At 34.8% G+C, this 21,851-nt stretch overlaps 1 protein-coding gene across 1 annotated transcript in view; it reads left to right on the forward strand.

Annotated features, from left to right (window-relative positions):
• The window catches only part of ABCC9 (ATP binding cassette subfamily C member 9), a 120,603-nt gene that overhangs the window by 69,699 nt on the left and 29,053 nt on the right, over positions 1–21,851 (forward strand). Inside the window, 9 exon segments of the mRNA XM_011381579.2 lie at positions 2,176–2,256; positions 6,988–7,125; positions 7,261–7,386; positions 11,357–11,453; positions 13,701–13,930; positions 14,612–14,760; positions 14,975–15,044; positions 17,066–17,223; positions 20,603–20,695. Of these exon segments, the coding sequence (XP_011379881.1) occupies positions 2,176–2,256; positions 6,988–7,125; positions 7,261–7,386; positions 11,357–11,453; positions 13,701–13,930; positions 14,612–14,760; positions 14,975–15,044; positions 17,066–17,223; positions 20,603–20,695 (1,142 nt within the window).

The raw sequence follows: 21,851 nt of genomic DNA on the forward strand, positions 1-21,851 counted from the left end.
CTTTCAATCTCTATGCTTCCCTAAACTATCAGTCCATCCGATTTACAGTCCCAGCCTTAGAGCAAGTCGAGTACTGTCAGTCCTCATCCTCTTCCATTTCTCCCTGCTTCAGCACGCATGACAGTACACACAGACACCCACCCATGACCTGTGCCTTCGTCCTGGTGAACTTCCTGTTGTCCCTCGTAGGCACCGTGAACTCTTTCACTTTTGTGCAATTTTTAAAGCTTCCTTTCCCTCATTTTCTTCCTGGCTAATTATGACTCATCTTTCTGGATACGATTTATACATTGCTTCCTCTACAAAGACGTTACCATCTTCTCAGAGTGGTCAGTCATTTCTTCCTATGTATTCTAGGAGCACTTTTTACCTCCCTCTGCTAGAGCACCTAACAAGGTACATTTTTATTATATGTTTCTATATCAGTCTTGTGTTCCAATCACTAGTTTTGTAATCATGGGAACTAATACCTATTTATCTTTTTCTACAAACCTAGTGTAGAGGCTAATATATAAAATTGTTCAATAAATATTGTTCAATAGATGTTGTATTTCAGCTTCCAAGATACTGAATCTGGGACTTAATTTATGGGCAGTATATTAATAGTGTTCTAAAAATTCAAAATAATTTCTCCTAAAGGTACAAAGCTGTCACAGATGCCTGTTCTCTTCAGCCAGATATTGACTTACTGCCATTTGGAGACCAAACCGAAATTGGAGAGCGGGTGAGCTATGTATAGTTTAACTAAATGACGAACAAAAACCTAGAAAAACCTTCTGGTTGTCTTTAATCTTTCTTGGAACATAATCAAATCTGAGTGTTTAGGATTTGACCTAATGACGAGTTCTAGCAGTGAGAACACAGGAGCTCTTTGATGGCCCTCTCCCTTAAGTGTTTGTTGAGTAGCCACCATATATTTAATGTTGTGTTACCCACTCGAGAGTTCTCAAGGAAAATAAAGCAGTTCCTGCCTTTGATCAGAAGTATTTTTACTTACTTAGAGTTTACTTTGAATTAATTTGGAAACTGAGATTGCTTCCGACATCTTCTTCCACTCTTGTCAACATCGATTTATTCTTGTTAAATTGTTCTTTTTTTTTCTTTGTATAAACATGTTTTTCATTGAGGTTATACTATTCTGACCAGCTGAAAAATATTTATACCTGTATGTAATCTTTATAACAGTGATGGCTAAAATATGTATCTCTTATAGGTGTCAAGCGTTGGGCAGAAGGTTCTATATGTATTATCTACATTTCACAACAAATCTGTTACCTGGGTGTTATTGTTAACTGTGTATTGAATCTGAGAAAATGAAGGCTGAGAGAGGTTAAGGAATTTGCCCTATCACAGAGTTTCTGGTGCAAATGGAATTAGTTTGACTCTGTAGTCTGTATTCTTAATGACTATTCTTTATTGCTGCTTAGTATTTATAGTATTTAAGAGCATCAATTTAATTTCTCAGGGTCTTAGTTTCTACATGTATAAAATGAGGATAACAGTACCTACATATTGGAATTGCTATAGGATTTTTAAAAAATGAAGAATGTACAACCATTTACACAAGTTCGACATGTGCTAAGTTCTCAATACAGCAGGTCCTGGAATAACATTTCACTGTCATTTCGTTATGACATTGAGATGCCATAGGAACTTAACTTTTATTTATAGCAATTATCCGAAGGTAGAATTCATTTTGTTATATGCTGTTTCACTGCAGTCCTAAGAATGATGGTCCTATGTACTAACTTAAAAAAAAATTCTAATTAGCACTTAATTATAAAAGCATATTGCTACATAGTTCTGTTGAACAAAACTTGTCATGTCAAAGAGGTATATGTTAAATACACTACAGAAAGACATCATAAAATTAGAAAAAATTTTGAAATTTTGCTTGAAGTCTTCAGCACTCCTCAAGTGTTTTGGTTATTAATGCTTTTGTACAGCAGAGCTCTCTGTTAGAGTAAAAGGAGGATTAATGTTTCAGCCCCAAATTACCTTAATATAAGTCAAGTATTGACCCCTAGACAGTTTTTATTTTACCTTATCAATGTTTTCACAATTTAATTAGTAAATTACTATTATTTTAAGATTTTTTAGAAAAGTTTGTACCAACAGACCATTTACTAATGGAAAAAGTGGATATTTATGGATATATGGATATTTCGTTTCTAGGGCATTAACCTGAGTGGGGGTCAGAGGCAAAGAATCTGTGTGGCACGAGCTCTCTATCAAAATACCAACATTGTCTTCTTGGTAAGAATAAGGCCTTACTTTTATTTCTACTTCATTTTTTTCCTCTGAACAAGAGGAAAGACAAGTCAAGCAACTCAAGGAAAAGAAAGCTGGTTTAGCTTTCATAGAGAATATAGAGGAAATAAAGCCTCACAGTATAAATCAGATCAACATGTAAGGTTGAGAGCTGGGGGATCCAGATTGATACCCAAGAGACGGAGGTGCCCAGATGGTTTCCTATATGAGATTTTTAACCTTGAGGATCATTAATGGAGAGTGCGGATAGTGCTGGACAAGAGTGTAGGTCTTCTCATTTATATTTGCTGGCAAAGAAAGAAGTTCTGGAAAATACACTCTTGACGGACATGAGGTAAGTAAGCACACTACTTCATTCCAGTGGTGTGCAACTCAGGCTGTGGATAAAATTTGTTTGTGAAGCTTCCTAAAACCATAGAAATCTTGGGACCATAATCGAATCATAATCTGTAAGGTGAGAGTCTAGAATCCGTTGTTTTGGTTTTTTTTTTAAACTCTATGGCTGATTCTTATGTATATCCTGGGTTATTAACTTGGTTCTGTCTGTGGATCCATGAATAAAATTAGATGATTATGCTGATTATGAATTTGCTCTAGTTTGATTCGTCTAGCAGAGGAAGACAAAATAGCCTGCAAATAGACAATGCATATTAGAGACCAGAAGACTATGTAAATGAATCCTTCCTTGTCTTTTTCTTCTGTGCAGTTATTAACCATTTATAAATCTAGTTTCCAGACCTCCTTTAGAGTTTTCACTTCATCCGATCTCAAGAACTTCTTCAAAAAGTAGGTTAGTTTTGGAGTTTCCCACTAAATTTGGATCCATTATTTGGGATAGGAATAGAATTTGGACATACTAGAAATCACTCACTCAGGTTAATCTTCCTAATTAATATTTATCCTCAAAGGTTTCCACAAAAAAAAAATACCCTAAAAGCCAAAATCCTCTGGGTACGGTATTCTACCCGAGTTTATTCTACTGCCTTCAGTTTAGTGATCCTTACCTGCTTCAACTATGGAATCATGGAATTCAAAAAAGTTATAAGGTTAACTTATTGTGGATTCCTAGCCATTTATTGTTGGATTGTTTTTTGCATCATCACTAACAGCTTCTTGATAACTCTGTGAAGACAGATTACTTATCTTTAAGGCAACATTTCCTTGTAGGTCATTGTATAAATTTCCTTTCACTGGTATAACAAATTGCCATAATTAGTGGCTTAAACAGTACAAATTTATTGTCTTACAGTTCTGTAGGTTAGAATTCTAACATAAATCTCACTGGGATAAAATCGAAGGGTCAGCAGGGCCGTGTTCCTTTTTAGTGGCTCTAAGGGAGAATCCATTTCCTGCCTTTTCTAACTTTTAGAGGCTGCCCACATTCCTTGGCTCATGACTGCCTGTCTTCCTCTTCAAAAAAAATTATCACTGTCTATTACTACCTGTGCTGTCCTTTTCTTTCCATTCCTTTGGGCTTTCTCCCTCCTTCCGTTTCTCCCTCTTCTCCTCTCTCCTCTCTCCTTTCCTTTATTCCTTCCTTCTTTCCATCTATCAATATTTAGTGAACATCCTCAGTGCCATTTTCTATGCTGGTAGAGGAAACAAAAGAGAAAAAGGAACTTACTTGTATAAAGAATTACTAAAATGGTTTTACATTTTGCTCTGATTAAACTTTATCCCATTAGCCTTTACACAATTCCAAGCCAAAAGAGAACATTGTAATGAGGTATTAAGTATGTTATAAAATCTAAAAATATGCCGTGTATCATTGAATATATTTTTAAGAAGTTATTTCTAAAAATATATCCATACAAAGAGTATACTGCTTAAACATATTAATTGAAAATAAGAAAGAATGTATTAGTGAGAGCTATATATATATGTACATAAAAATAAATAATATATTCTTGATAATGAAGAATTGGCCATTCATTGAACTGGACATTTGGTAAATTGTCTTGCTTTCTTTAAAAAAAGTATCTCCCCCAAATCTTAATATACAAACTGAATATTGAGGAAGGATTCCCAATTCATCAAACTGAGATTTTTATTAAGTTGCATGGAGAGTTACATTTGACTATAACACCAAGATGCCCCATAATGAAGCCATGGAATATAAATGAAAGCAACCATTATTAAGGGCTTTCTATGACCTAGGCATGATTCTAAATACTTTGTACACATTAGTTCACTTAATTCTCACAATAACGCTGTTAGGTTTGGCATTGTTGCTGCTGCTGCTGCTGCTGCTGCTGCTGCTGCTGCTGCTGCTGCTGCTGCTGCTTCTTCTTCTTCTTCTTCTTCTTCTTCTTCTTCTTCTTCTTCTTCTTATTATTATTATTATTATTATTATTATTATTATTATTGCTATTTACAGATGAGGATACTGAGGATTTGGGAGATAATTTATCCAAGGTCACTATAGTAAAAATAAAGCAAGAATGCAAACCCAAATGGCCTGATTCCATAGCCTGTGTTCTTAACCACCACATTCTCCCTTATTAAGAGATTGCTGGAAGTTAGTAAACTCTCCATCTGATGCCTTGAAGGGATTAGCAAAGTATTAATCCACCACAGCTTTATTTACAAGAAAATAATTATAAAATAACACTTTTAAAATCCTTTACAGACACTTTTACAGTATTTTATTTGATCTTTGCAATAATCCTATGTGCTCTCTGACAGGTCTCTTGATTATCCAAATTTTACAAATGAAGTGACTGAGTTAGAAAATTTGCCCAGTGTCAGAGAGTGGCAGAGTTATGGCTAAAATTTGGGTCTCTTAATTTAGAAATAATGGACTTTTCATTATGGACTATCTTATAACATGTAAAGTCAGAATTTTATAGAAATCCTTTTTTCTTGATTTTGTCTGCTACTGAGGTCCTCTATTAAAATTTTCAATTTAGTTATTATATTATTTAGCTCTATGATTTCTGTTTCATACTTCTTTTATTTTTTGTTTCTTTATTGAAATTCTCACTTTGTTCATGCCCTTCTGACTTCAGTGAGCTTCTTTATGACTGTTATTTTGAAATCTACATCAGGTAAATCACTTATCTCTATTTCATCAAAATTGGTTTATGGAGATTTATCTTGTTCTTTTATTTGGAACATATTTCCTTGTTACTTCATTCCCCTTCACTGTCTGTATTGGTTTCTGCACGTTGTGTAAAATAACCACCTCATCCCAATCTTGACAGACTGGTCACCTGTAGGAGAAGAACCTCTTCAGTCAGCCCACCCCAAGCTCCTGGTTGCCTCTTAAACCTTTGTGATTGTCCGAGGTATCATTTTTGTTCTCAGTGGTGCTAAGTCATTGATGGTGCTAAGACCCATCAGTATCCTAAAGGAGAGGATCATACTCAGCACCTAGATGTAGGATAATTGAAAGGTGGACCCTCATGTAGCAGCTGGAAAAGTAATCAGTCAAACCCCCTCCAGGAAGAAACTGGGAGATGGACATTTTTGCCTGCTCTCTTTGAGCTGAGCCCGAGTATATAGCCATGGGAGAAAGGATGTGCTCCTGTGACTATTTAAAAATTGCTTATTTGTTTGCTATAGTCCCATTGGATTATTGTATGCAAGGCCTACTGGCTTATCAGAGCTAGGTGATTTGGGGCCCCGTTCCCTGGGTGGCAGCCATAAAAGTCGGTGCACCAGATGGGTGAAGAAACTCTTTCTAAGGAGATATTGGTGACTGTTTTCTTGTTGGCGTGAGCTGCAGAGAGAAGGCAAGGGTAATGCCCAATAGCTCTTTCAGACTCTGAGAAGGGTCTATGTTAGCACCTGCATTCATGTTAATTAAAAGCTGGATCTTCAGGTAAGCTTGTAAAGTATGCAGTCAAAACTCTTTTTAGGGAAAGACTGGGAGATATATGCTTTTGCATGCTCCTTCTGTGCTGAGCCTTGTAGGAATACCCACAGTAGATTCTCATGTCGCTGTTAACAACTGCTTCTTTGTTTACTATAGTCCTACTTGAGTTATAGGTGCAAGCCCTGTTGGCTTTCAGAGCTAGGTGATTTGGGGGCCTGTCCCTCGGGTAGCAGCCATAATAATCAAGGTACTAGACATGTGGTCCCAATCCTTCACTCCTTAGGGAGAAGAAGCTGGAAGTTGAGGGTTCCTCCCAATTGTATGGTGCTGTGCCCATGTGGGGTTTATCTCAGCCTTTCCTACCCATTTAGATATGTATATTTTCTCATTTGCCTAATATATAGCAGTCACTTAACTAGCTTCTGGATTTTTCTCAGAGGGAATTTTGCTATGTGTAGCTATATATTTGGTGCATAAGTGGGAGGAGGGAAATTTGGGAGCCTCTTATGTTGCCATCTTGGTCTAGAGTCTATTTTATTCTAAAATTCAACTACTCCAATTATCGTTTAGTTCTTTGTTTTAGTCTGTTGTTAAAGGTTATCAAGAAATGTTAGATTTTGAACTCAAAGATCTTATACATAAGAATTCAAACTGCTTTGAATGTTGTTATTGTTATATACTTTTTTAAAAAAAAAATTAAGGTGAAAGAAAATAAAAGCTTGATTTTTAATTTAATTTTTTCTGACAATGTAAAGTTATATGTAGTCTGTTTTTATAAATTGGATTTGAAGGATAATTTTTCCTTTGTTATTTGTATTTGTGTTTCTACTCTTTAAAGGAATTAAATTACATGGAGTGTATAGAAAATTTTTAACTTCTCTCCATTTTACTGGTTGTAGGATGATCCATTCTCTGCCCTGGACATTCACTTGAGTGATCACTTAATGCAGGAAGGCATTTTGAAATTTCTCCAAGATGACAAAAGGACACTGGTTCTTGTAACTCACAAATTACAGTATCTAACACATGCTGACTGGGTGAGAGTTTAGATGTTTTATTAATTTTTATATTATAGTCATAAGGGTAAATAAGGACCCTTTATGAGATAAAGGTAATTGATTTGACCAGATAAGCATGTTTGCCACCATTCTGCTAATATGTGCTTTCCTTAGATCATAGCCATGAAAGATGGAAGTGTACTAAGAGAGGGGACTTTGAAGGACATTCAAACAAAAGATGTTGAGCTCTATGAACATTGGAAAACACTTATGAATCGGCAAGATCAAGAATTAGAAAAGGTAACTGCTCATTGTTTAGAAGAGTTCAGAGTCCAGTTCACAAGAGTCAGAAATATACTATATAATTACTAAAAACATTGGGAAGAAATACATTTAATATTTAATATTAAATAATGATCCTCCTTTGAAATCCAAAGTAAGTGTATGTTTATATATCATTAACATATAGTAAATATCATTACTGTGAAACTATAAAATTCTAATGGTATCTTTTGGATGAAGTTAGGTTTTTAGAGGCTTTTATTTGAATTTGAACCATACTGCAATTATTTGTGTGTTTAAAAATTAAACAAACTACTTATAGATACATAGCATATCCTTATTTTATCTTATTTTGCCTTATGTAGATCTTATGTTTCTTATCTGTAATGTGAGAATATTTTCATTTGCCAACTACAAATGGAAGGTCATGAACAAAACAAAATGCAAGATAATTCTGAAAAAAGGAGCAGCTGTGAGCTGTGAGTGAAGTTGTAGAGCATGTAAGGGATAGGATTAGGAGTAAAGAAAGATGATCAGAAAGAAATAACAATAAAATTTTACAACTCTACAGCTTTTAAGTTCCACAAAGTCTCTTTTATATGGTCTCATTTAATTCCCCCCAAATTAGCGAGCGAGTGAGCGAGAGAGAGAAATAAGTGAAGAAAGTATTATTTCACTTCTATAGATGAAAAATTAAAGCTCAGAGAGGCAAAGTTACAGTACATATAATAAGTGGTCCTGGTTGGACTTAAACCCAGGTCCGTATCCAGTGTAATTACAGTATAATGTTATGTATGATATAAATATAACATTGAGATAATAACAGAATCGAAAACTAGGTTGAGTACAATGAAAGAAGAACAACTTGTGGTTGAGAAGTAAAATTGTAAATTGAATTAGTGAATTTTTGAATTATTTTCTTTTGAGTTGGGACTAGGAAGTGTCCAGAATTCGGTTTTCCGGCCCAGGAATGAGCATTATAAAATAAAATCTTATATCAGCAAATTTCTGATAATATCAATAAATTAAATGTATTATTGTGTAAAAGAACAAAAGTATGTTTTAATAGAGAGAGGAAGACAAAACAGTTAGACAAACATGGGATTTCTCTGTCTTCTGTAGATTTGCCAAAAATATCAAAAGCAAACTACCTAAGAAAGAAAAATCCTTTGCGGAATAGGACAAATCATAGAACCATTGAAAAGAGGACATTAGTAAAAAAAAATATATATATATATATATATACAAGGTACAATCAGCAAGTGCCCACTTAGGAATTATACTGTGAGAAGCTCAATTTTAAACTTACTGGGGACAGCTCCAAATGACATTTCTATCAGTGATCTAGATGCCAGGAAGAAAAGAATATGATGTAAGCTTAAGGAGTAGGTTTACTTTGGAAAGAAAATATGGAAAGAGAGAGAGAGACAGAGAGACAGACAGAGAGACAGAGACAGAGACAGAGACAGAGACAGAAACAGAGAAAGAGAGAGAGAAGGAGGGAGAGAGAGAGAGAGACAGAGAGAGTGCGAGAGCACTGTTGGCTTGATTTTATAGTAATAATGTTAAGCAAGCCAGAAAGAAAGTTCATTAAGTTGTATTTAGAAATGAAAGGATCATTTGAGGTAGCATAGCTCTATAATTAAAGCCACATTACAGGGTTCTAAATCAGCTGGAGCTATGAGGGAGATGTGGAGCAATTAGGGCGTGGACAGGGTGAATCTAGTTCTGAGGTGGAACAGTGTCCAGTAGAGGCTAGAATGAACCATACACCTGCCTAGATTCCTTGCCTGGGGATGGAGGGCGGGTACTGCCATGTAGGGAAGGGCAGGCACCAGAAGCCAGGGAGAATATAACTGTGTGGGGACAAGACCACTAGAACACCTTGGGGAAGTGTTTATGGAAATAGCTTTGTGTTTAATTTGTTATAGGACAGGATTGGATGTTTGCCTAAAGCACTGGTTCTTAACCAGGGTCAATTTGACCTTTTAGGAGACATTTAGCAATATCTAGAGACATTTTTAGTTGCCATGACATTGTGGGTGGGGCAGGTGGTACTCCCATCCAGTGACTAGAAGACAGGGATGCTGCTAAACACCCTACAAAGCACAGGTCAGCCCCTACAACAAAGACTTATCTGGCCCAAAATGGCAATAGTGCTAAGGCTGCGAAAGGCTTGCTTAGAACCGGAACAGATCAACAAAGCGGAGAAGGGAGGTGAAACTGAAGGACCCGTAAAACATTTAGTCGCAAGGCTTTTAGACAGAACTGTCAGTTTAAGGTTTAAGAGGTAAACAGAAAGGAATATGTTAAAAGGATAGCAATGAAAACTATAAGAGGGAGGAGATAACCTTTAGCTTATTTAAATATTATTAAAAATTCTAGCTTGAATGGCATCAACCATTATCTTCATAATGTTATTAAGCAAGATAAACTGGCATCATTTGATATTTCTTCCCCCAGCCCCCAGACCTCAACTTGACCTGACCCATAACAAGCATTCAATAAATATTTATTGGATAAATGAAACTAAATTCATATTTACTTAATTCAAATATAAACACAATTTAAAATATTTAACCTGTAGTGAGCCTAATATAAGAAAAATGATTTTAAAGATTTTTTAAAAATGCCTTTGAGATGTTTTATCTTTTGTTCACATGGAATGGAGGTTGAATAGGACCCAAGTCTTCTATTTTAAAATGTGCAGGTTCATTTTATTTCATTATACTATTCCCAAAAGATCAGGTCCTCTTTAATTTTGTGTTTTACCTAATCTCATGTACAAGTGTTGGTTTTCATATCATTAGTCGAAATTAAAACCTGATGTGAAATTGTCTCAGAAAAAATTCTACTCAGGAGACACTTTCACTTTTGCTCTTTTTAAACCAAGAATCTGGAAGCAATAGAGCCTTCTAGAATAGCAAGTCTCCTAAATTACTCATGTTGTAGGAGGCTAAATAAATAAATAAACCCCAAACCAAAATCACTACCTAGAGACTGATCACTTCAAAAGCCTATTGGTTTATCGATGTAACAAACTGAGATTTTTTTTTTTTTTTTGTACTAGCGTATATAAGAAACCCACTAATTATCATAGATTCCAAAAGCTTGTGGGTCAGTTGTTTGGAACTCAGAATGCATTTCCCCACAGAAACAGGGATATGGTTAGTTTCCCAGAATGTCCTGCAGAAGCTGATTTAACTCACAATGTAACGCAATGCTACTCCAGTTCTGAAGCCAGCAGGGTAGGGGTGCTGGAAGCAGAGTCATGGAGAAAACAAATGGTCTCCCTTTCTTGAGCACAGGACAAGTTTACAGCAATGCTTCAAAATCTGCAGTTTGTTTTTGGTGCCTTTCCCTTCTCTTTCTGCATATTTCCTTCTCCTCGGTCTTTTTCCTAAACTACTAGGTACCTAAGTACCTTCATTTCCCATTTGCTCCCAAATTACTTATGTTCTTTTAATTCCTATTGAAATACCTTTCTTTTGTGCAGCTACCTTGGTAAGATGCCAGAGAAACTCATTCTGATTTATTAATTCATAGTAACAGCGGATTACTGATAGTGCTTTAACCAGTCTAGAACTACATGTGTTTTAAAGGAAGATATTTATTACCATAAATAAATCTTTAGAGAAGTTACAGAGACTATCTGAAAGTGATATAGAAATAAAACAAGTGTCAGTGGTGGAAATGCTTTCAGGCTAGGAGAGGTGTCTGCCCAACCCTGGGGTCAGCTCCATCATGTTGTTACTACTTTTCAGGGCTCCTTCCTTCTCTGCACCTCTTAGTTCTCAGGCACTTCCTACAGATCTCAGGCATTGCCCCACAACTTCGATTAGGACAAGAGTTATGGATCTCTGGAGAGAGCAGAGAGCCCAGATTGGTCAAGGTAACTAATGGTTGGTATGTGTAGGTCACTGAGTGGTAAGTCAAAACCTTCCTGTGGCTGTGAGCTCCTTGAATGATAGCACAATGTTTGCCATAGGATATGGAAGCCGACCAAACAACTTTAGAGAGGAAAACTCTCCGAAGAGCCATGTATTCGAGAGAGGCCAAAGCCCAGATGGAGGATGAAGATGAAGGTAGATCTTTTACATCTGAAACATTCAAATGGGTAGTAGGACATGAGGGTTTTACCTTTGCAATTGATGCGTAAGTGTGTCACTGAGGAATAACAAGTCACTTTGCAAGGGAAAAGGGACTAAGTCACATAACTAAGGCTGAAATGAAAAGAATAGGAGTGAAAGAAAGGGCTATGAAATCAATCAACAGTCATCTCGAGGGGTTTCCCATAGTGTGTCTTAGTATATCAGTGCTGTGTGTGAGAGAGAGCTGACAGGAAAAGGCAGTAGTTTGTAAAAAGATCTAGAACCTTGATAAGATAAACTGGAAAGGTCTAGTATAATGACCAAATCAATTTATTGATAAATGTCAGTCCTTCAGAAATGAATAGTAGATGGGAAATATGGAGATAATAGTGTTTTGAAATATACTTGAATCATTCAATAAAGTCCTCATGGGGTTTTCATGGCAATATAGTAATGAAGAATAAGATAATTAGAAAGCTATTTGTTATGTTTCAATTTTCTGTATCCAATAAAGTATACAGGGGAAAAAAGATTTACTGGATGTTTGAGGAATGAGATGAAATAATTACATTAATTTATGAGAAATTTGTAAGATAAATCACATTTAAGTCCATAGAATAAATGGACTACACTTCATTTTTCCTACACAGTTTTTGGTTAAGACTGCATTTCTGTAAGCCAGTTAAGAAACAGAAAGTTATTGCAAGCCAAAGAACACCAAAATGTACCGACTTTATTTTTTAGATAACTATTCAGTGTTTCAACAAATACTTATTGAGTGAATGAATGAATGGATAGATTTTGCACTTTAATTTGTTAGATTTAAAAATGCTTTCAAAGTGATGACATCGGCCTCTAGAATTCTAAACCAGTTATTTGTAATGACACTGAAAGTGGAGTCATGACCATCTACTTTCCAGTGTTCCTGTGGTGAGTATACCATTGAGATGTTGACTCTGCCCTGGGCTTTCTGTGTTTATTCATTTTCTCAGGTATGAAATAAGATAAAAGTACTTTCCTTACAGAGTAAATTGAGGTAATGTATATGAAATTGCCCAGTACAGTACATATTATCTACTAGGTTGCTGCTTCCGATCCTATCAGTATGTCAGTTCAAGCCACCAGGAAGAGAAGAATGAAAGAAGCTGCATATATGGTTTCTATTACATACCATTGACAACTTCATCATGTGGACAGATTAGGTACTAAGCAAGTAAAGGAATGTTGTCTTTAGCTAGGCAGTCATAAGCAAGTTGAAATTTCAATTAATATGGAAACAGAAAATGGATACTGGGGAGACAGCTATCGGTCTACCTCTTTGGTTATGCAAATTTCAGGTCTTTTCTTTCTCACACATTGAACCCACCCTTACTGAAAGAGAGCTTCTATGAGACCTGTTCATTTATTGCATCCAACCCAAATAGTAGAATCCTTGGTGATGTTCATTCTTTCCATTGTATCCATATTTAGATTTCTGTGATCTGATAACCTATAAACTAAAGACAAGTTGTCTGTCCTTTCTACCCACAATCTTCTCAATATACATACAGTGGAGCACATACAGGAGAACTGCAGTGAAAATGCCTTTGGAAAAGGAAAGGATGGGAAATGCGCAATAGTCGCTGGGCCATAGAAATGATCAAATTTTGCTGGTCAGATGCCAAATGGAGTATGTTCTTAAGATAGCTATATTGCCAGCTTGGAGTTTCCAGGTGGTTTAAGCATCTTAGAGGAACTCTCTGCCAACCGTCCTCTGTGGCTCCTGGCTTTACCCACTGGAAGGTGTCTACTTGACCATGCTCTGCCATGATCACATCTAAAATGGGCCATACATAGCATGGATTTTGCCCTCTTGGGCTATGGACAAACAATTTAGAGATTTACATGTAAATATTTTCAGGCCAGCTTATGTGGTTTTATTGGCAACATCATTCTTTCAGTAACTTAGTAAACTTCTAGTCTATACTTGTAGTCAATTTAGTGTATAATAAATCAGCAAATTATGTCATCCAGACATGGATTTTATGATTATTTTTTTCACTCATTCATTCATTCATTCATTTATTCATTTTTGCCTATTTTTTAATGAGATTTTCCCTGATAAAAGCATTTAAATTTCATAAGACTAATACTTGTATTTTCATAAATTTGAGAGAAATTATTATATGCTTTTTTGTGGGATAATACAAATTCTATCTACCTATTGCCCATCTGAAGCCTAAATAAGTGTTTCGAATGCAGAGGAAGAAGAGGAGGAAGATGAAGATGACAACATGTCCACTGTAATGAGGCTCAGGACTAAAATGCCATGGAAGACCTGTTGGCGGTACCTCACTTCTGGAGGATTCTTTTTGCTCTTCCTGATGATTTTCTCTAAACTTTTGAAGCATTCAGTCATCGTAGCTATAGACTATTGGCTAGCCACATGGACATCGGAGTACAGTATAAACAATACTGGAAAAGCTGATCAGGTGCAGTGGGTTCTGTTTTTAAATCATCCAGGAAATGTTGAGATTAACAGAGATACCTACCCTTTTATCTAGTGAGATACTAATAACCCAAATGTCAGGACTTTTGTAGTGACTCAGTAAGCTACTTAGAACAGAACCTAAAATAGAATAAACTGTCCAAATGGAATCTGTTTTCACCTTTATTTTTTAAAGTTTGTTATAAGAAACATCTAAAAATAATATTTGAATTTGGATTCAAGGGACTCATATACACATGACATATATGTGTGCATGTGTGTGTATGTGTGTATAATATACACATGGAAACTTTTGTTGTTCTGCGGTATTTGATTTTAACTACCTATACCATGAATTAACTATTCATCCTGAGATTATATATAGAAAGAATGAACTCTACAATATAGAGAGCCAAGAATATTTCAAACCTGAAAACAGACTCTAAGCTTTATCTGTCCTTATACAAACCTTGAAAGGGAGTGAAGATAGCAAATGGGGACTTAGCCTTAGCATTATGGTAGGGTTACTGCCCCCAAGTCTCCAAAATCTGCCTTCCTTCAACTATTTAAATTGATGCAGGGTAATGAAGCTGACAATATTGCCTGACTTTGATATTTAGTGTTCTAGTGAGAAAAAACTCAAATGATAATTCCAAATGTGCTTTTTGTGTTGGTTATTTCTTAGACCTACTATGTGGCTGGATTTAGCATACTTTGTGGAGCAGGTATTTTCCTCTGCCTCGTTACATCTCTCACTGTAGAATGGATGGGTCTTACAGCTGCCAAAAATCTTCACCACAATCTCCTCAATAAGATAATTCTTGGACCAATAAGGTAAAAAAGTAGTTATTTCTTACTCTCACACACAAAATCATGAAAATACGTATTTTTAAATTTAAGCGAAATATGACATTTTAAAGAACTTGTTCAGTCCTTGAGCAAATGAATAAGGACCTTCTCATTTTCATGACTCCAAATTGTCCGTTCATAGTGGTCAGGTTCCACATAGTTTAGTATTATCATACATTCCAATCTGTTTATTGCCTAGATTCTTTGATACCACACCCCTGGGACTGATTCTCAACCGCTTTTCAGCTGATACAAATATCATTGATCAAGTAAGTGCCGACTAACTTCTAAGTTTAAAAATAAATTTCTCAGTGTAAGCTAAATAACATTTTGAGATAAACCATGATTCCTGTTAACAATAATGGATTTCTAAAACTTAAATGAAAGCTTGTTTGCATTTATATCAATATTATGCGCGTAAATTATTTCTAGAAAAAATTCTTTAAGAAAAAACTTAATTCGAAATAATTTATCCATGTACAAGAGAATGCTTAGAGAATCAGCATGTATCAAAAGAAATAGCAAAGAATAAGCTAACTTTTAATTTTTTTTAATAAAAAAGAATGATTTTGTTTAATGTTGTATCTCCATTCAAGTAAAGTTCTTAAAAGTTTAATATTGATGCAGAGTGTCTCCCGGAAGTAAAGGATAGAATGCTAGACTTAGATGTCCTTCACTTTTATTAGATTGGCTCTGGAATGAGAGAAGTTTTAGGTGGGATGATATTTTAGAAATATTATAATGATGCCCAGTTTAATCTTAGATCCTTAGGCCTCTAGAAGTTTGTCCTGAAATTAAAGACCTCAGCCTCTGAAATTGAATCACTCCTAGAACAGATTCTTTAGGATAATTGAGAAAAGAATCCATCAAAGGCAGCCCTTGCCTTTTCTAATTTTTCAGAGTGGCCTTAGGAACACCTACATCATCCTCAGTTTAGAAAAAGAATGCTTGATGCACTCTGCTGACTAAAAAGTATGCTGAAAAATTTTGATGTCAGTTCACTCTGTACCTAAAACTCCTCATAAAGAATACATATGGGAAAAGAGGAGACAGTCATTATTTGGAAGATGATATGATTGCCACCTAGAGGGTTCAAAAAAATTAATATAATAAAGAACCAATTAGAAATTTCTGCAGAGTATCTGCATAAGACATATGATATAAAAGTAATAATAACTTTACACCAATTAAAAAGCTAAAAAATAAATTTCATCTGTAACAAAACTGTAAAAATAGAAATGAACCTAACATGAACAGATCCAATAATCCTGGAAATCATAAAAATCCTGTATATAGAGAGAAAATTCTCCTACCAAATACCTAAAAAATACTATAAAATTCAAACACCTGGTGATCACAGAAAACAAGTAGATCAAAAGAACAAAATGGAAAATTCAAAAATACCAGCATTATAGAGATTTGACATAAGATAAATGTGGTACTACTAATTCAGTAAGAAAAGGATTGTTTTTTCAATAAAGGATGTTAGGATAATTAGCTATCTTTATGATACAAAGCAAAGACATATGGAAATAAGACGGCCATACAAAAATATAAAACTACAAAATATATCGTAGGAGAGTAGTTCTAGAATTTGGGGGGTACAAAAGGTTTTTTTTAAGTAAGGCACAAAACTCAGAAACAATAATGGAAAAGGCCGACAGGAATGACCATATAAAAATCTAAACTTCTGTTGAGCTAAAAGCATCAAAGACAAATTTAAAATATAATAGATTAACTGAGAGAAAAACTGACAACATATATAAAGAAGATAAACATCCATAATATATAAAGAGTATCTAAAAATTAATAAAGAAGATAATCCAATTAAAAATGTGCAAAGGATATGAGCAAGCAATTACAGAAAATTACTTTATCTTACAGTAGAATAACTAAATATGTTTTTTAATATTGTGAAGCCATTAAAAAGAAAAACGATTTGTATGTAGTGGCATGGGAAGATTTATAGTCTGTCTTGTTCAGTAAAATAAAATGAGCACATGGACAAATAAGATTTATAGTATAGTGTCATTTATTTAGAATCCTCAAGATAAATAGGTAGATAGATAACTGACTGATGATAAGTAGATAGGTAGATATATGGATAAATAAATTATGGGAAGTGAGTGACATTGAATGAGTGAAGAATTGCTTACTACAAAAATGTTTATATACTACTTTTGTAACTATGAAAATTTAATATAAAATATTAATATAAAATAAATATTTTGTTGAATTGTAACCAATATTTAATAGAAAACATTTTCCTTTCAAACTACCTTCTTGATAGCACATCCCTCCAACTTTGGAATCTCTCACTCGCTCAACACTGCTCTGCCTGTCTGCCATCGGCATGATTTCTTATGCTACTCCTGTGTTCCTGGTTGCTCTTGTGCCTCTTGGGGTCGCCTTTTATTTTATCCAGAAATACTTTCGAGTGGCCTCTAAGTAAGTAAAACAATGTTCTATTCGTCTTCAAAAGCCTGTATATTTGATTTGCTCTGATCCAGATTTGCTGTAGTATTTTTCAAGATCAGGCATGGAATTTGGAAATGCAAACTATTTTCAACATGATGAAACCTATCCTGATATTATGTTTTATTTAGAGATCTATAATAATTGTTTCTGTAATTGATTGTCTCAACCTTACATAGTCCTGAACATATATTAACATGTGGATTGATGTATTGAGTTTTGAGTCCACAGACTGTGCTGAATTTTCCATTCCATAGTCCTTTTTCTGAACAATAGATTGACAGAAAATTTATGAAATCAAACACAGTCTCAAGGGATAGGTGATTTAAAACCATTTTATTCCACAAGTGGAGAGAAAAATTAAAATATTTTTAAACGCTTAAAATACATTCTGTAAAAGAAAACAGTAGAAATAAAAAAGGTTAAAAAAGATAAATCAAAATGATGACTGTAAAAGTAGGTAATCTTGTATGTCTGATAGGAATGTCGTAACTTTAAGAGATTGGATCATTAAACATGCACTTGAATATCCAGCCAAATGAATGATAGCCATAAATTTTAAATTATTCTATTAATATAGGATTTCTCATTTGCCAAGATATTGAATAGTTAAATGAAATATAGTACCAGTTGTTTTGAATTTCCAGTTTAACTTTGAAGCCCTGCTATAAATTGTTCAGTAAATGCTATATCATTACAATAATCACTTTATTTCAACAAACACTCATTAAGCATTTTCTGTGTTGTAAATAATTGTATAAACCATGTGGCAGATGAAGAAATCAACATGACAAGAGCCTATTGTCAAGAAACTTAAAGCCTCTTGGGAAGATAAAACATATATAAAGTAACCCTTACATGTGAATTGAGTGCTAGAATAGGAAGGCAGATATTGAGTTTATTCAGTAAACTAAATATTTAATAGGACTAGTGCAGGGAAGATGAAGAAAAATCAGGAAAGATAACAAAAAAAGGCAAAAGTATAGAAGATGAAGAAAAATCAGGAAAGGTAACAAAAAAAGGCAAAAGTATAGATGGGAATCTTAATTTAAAGAGTATAATTGTTTCTCCCACAGGGCTATGAATTAAGGTCTTTCAAATGTTAGGGATCTATATAAAATCTAGACTGCTTTTTCATACCCTTTTCTTATAACAAATTCAAATCAAAAGGGAGAGGCTAGTCATCAAATTCATTCTTTCAATTCTTCCAGTATTATTACTGACACTTGTAAGAGGGGAAAAAAGGTTTAGTTACTTCATTTCCGCTGGCTGTTTCCAAACATATCTTTGCCTTCTCACCACTAAATCAAACAGTCATATCTTACATCAATCACACACTTATTTGGGCCTATTTTCGCCCTGTAACAATAAAAATTGAGCGCAAAAGGTAGGCAAATGATCCTGGTCCACTATTTTGAATTGCGAATTCTGTTCATTATAGCATTGGTGACTAACATATAGAGGAGTCGATCATTTTTAAAGAATTAATTTAACATTGATAATGGATTATAAACCAGTATTTGAAATTCTCTGAAAGCTAGCAAATGCGACCATGATTTTAAATCTCACAGATAAAAAGACCCTTCTAGATGCTGAGGCTCTGAACTACTCACCCATTTTGGAAAGTCGGGCAATTTAACAGACCATCTTGTAAGCACCAAAGAGAATTCAAGTGGGGGACAGGCTACAGGAAATGCCACAAAATTTTGAATATCTAAAATCAAAGATCTAATGTGCGGTTAACTCTGTAAGTAAGTGTTTCCTACTTAGAAAAATACAGGATCAAGCTGTACCCGTACCTTTTTGTTTTCGCAAAATACTATCCTATAAACAAAGGTTTCTCCTTTCCAATTTTTTCCGTTCACTACAAACCTGAAGGTAGTAACCATCTGTTGCTTGTGTCAAAGTTACAAATAGCCACTTAGTTCTGTGTTTAAAAATAGCAGACTATTCACATTCCTTCGTAATCATTCTCCTCCCCTCTCTCTTCCCCTCCCCTCATCTGCAGTTTCTGAAGTGATCAAATCCATTTTAGAAACTCAAAAAAGACTTTTCTTTTGTTTGTGAGACTACACAGGCAGACCAGAATGGTCTAAATTGATTGGTGATGATTATGTAACAGTGTAATCAGTTCAGTTGATTCTGGCAGGTGAATATCCATGCTGCTACTCTAATTCCCTCCACCTAACGACCTAGAGAAGGGCAGAAAACAAGACTGAAAAGAAAAAAGGAATGTATTGAAATATGTGGTATAACTCTAATCCTGTCTTCCAGAAACACTAGCTTATGTGATTTTAAGAAAAGTTGTCATGAGTGTTCATCTTTATGCAAAGAGTCAGATTCAGCCTTGGTCCATCAACATTCATTGAACTTTTTATATAACTACATATATATTTCCTTGGGGAACCTGTCAATAGAAGTTCCATGAAGGTAGGGATTCAATATCATTGTGGCCAAAGCCAGACTTACTATCTTTTTCTTCAGATAGCTTTATTCTGGGTCCCTCACCCTGGTAAATAGTAAATAGCACTGTCATTTTCCAGGTCTGCTAAGCAACAACCAAGCCATATTTGACTCTTTTCTCTTATTCACCCTGCTACAACTAATTGACTGTAGCAGTTTAGAAAGCTACTTCTAGTAGGCTGTCTCATAGTCCTTCCCCTGTTTTAAATCTTACCGGAATCATAGTAATTCAGAACTTTAAAAACATCTCTTCTATAGACTATCCTAACCCACTCATTCTCTATCATTCTTCACACTGTCTCACAACCTACGTTGCTTAAGCACAGCTCTGATCATTTTATTTCTAGTCTTCAGTGATTTTTTTTCCCCCAGCATCCCAGGATCCTCTACAATCTAGTCCCGCCCATCATTTATATAGCCTTTGCCACTACAACACCCCAAAGAATTCTGGGCACCAGCCAAATTTAACTTGCTGGGTTCCTTAGTCTTCTGTGCTTGCTCTTGTTCTCTTAGCTGGAATGTACTACTTCTTGTTTTTTTGGTTGAAACCCTCCTCATGTTTAAAGTTTGGCCTAAATTCTACCTACTCAAAAAAATATGTATTACCTATCTCCTATATATGAGTTAATTGCTCATTCCTCTGTGTCCCTATAGCTGTTATACAAAACTAATATTTTTATAAAACACATTACATTCAGCCCAGACCCATATTCGTTATGTATTTTTCCTTTTCTTCCTCTTTAGATTGCAAGTTGTTGAAGTTTTTTGTTAATTGGATGGTAGTCGAAAATAGTTGCAATGACAAATAATAACTTTAATTTAGAATGAAGTTGGTGGTCTTTGGGTTGAAGTCATGTGGAGTTTATTTTTGCACTCCTCTCTGTTCTAGGGACCTCCAGGAACTTGATGATAGTACCCAGCTCCCTCTCCTTTGCCACTTCTCAGAAACAGCTGAAGGACTCACCACCATTCGGGCATTTAGGTGAGTAAACATGTTTTCATTTTGTTGATTAGGCAATTGCATTATCAACAAATATTTATCTACAAATACCTGATAATTGCTACCATTTGTTTTTGGATGTCCCCTGTGTCTTTGGCAGTGTTCTAGATTAAAAGTAAGACAATTAGACAATAAGTGATCAGAATTAGAGTTTAATCACCTGAAATTTTAATAAGAATAAAGAAAAAAATGAAACACCATATTGGGAAGATACTAGCTGTATAATTTAGACCAGTCTTCTAAATTCCCTAGCCTCAATTTCCTCACTTGTGAAATAGGGAAATTGATTTTGATCAAGAATGTTTACGTAACACTCAAAAAATTACCTGGTCCTGTTTTCCCTGTTCAAGTAAATCAGAAAAGAAGGTGGCATAACTGAGTATTTCATTTAATCTAGAAATTTGACATCTTAAAGTATTATATCTTTCTGCAATCCTAAATGCAAGTGTATATTGATTTCAATCAGAGATTTTTTTCTAACCTAAGAAATATTTATATTATTGTATATATAATTGAGTCAAAAATATAATATAAAGATACAAACATCCCCAACATGTACCACAGAATTTTTACATAAATCTACATAGGTTTCATCATGAAGCATTCATATTTTCTGCAGTGGTATATTATTGGAGATGACAAAATTATTTATTGACATTGAATATAGATAGTAAGACAAAATTTATATTTAATAGTAGCCAGCAATGACCAGTGGTACTCATAAGTACACCATATTAAAGATTACATTTTTAACCAAACAAGTCCTTTTGAGTTAATTTATTTGAGTATTGAACACATGCTAGGTATTGCTCTTACTGTGGGTACATAAAAACTATGGAGACATACTCCTTCATTTCCACCCCAGGTGAATACCACAGAGAAAGTAGATAGGATAACGTGGTAGGTGGGGGGCAAGCAGTGACTGGATGCAGGCAAGATGGTAGGTGGACCAACAGGAAGTCGATGGGTTCAATATGTAACAGCCTCTATTTTCTCCTTGAAGAACAGGCAAGGTTATTTTCTAAAAGTGATGAGGACCAGAATCAGTTAAAGCATCTTGAAGGAAATGAGGATGGGTTAGAATGAAAGAGGAACTTGCCAACAGTTAAAGTTTAGAATTTTCATTTACTTTCTTCAG

Source organism: Pteropus vampyrus, unplaced genomic scaffold, assembly GCF_000151845.1.
Source record: "Pteropus vampyrus isolate Shadow unplaced genomic scaffold, Pvam_2.0 Scaffold444, whole genome shotgun sequence".
Classification (NCBI taxonomy): Eukaryota; Metazoa; Chordata; class Mammalia; order Chiroptera; family Pteropodidae; genus Pteropus; species Pteropus vampyrus.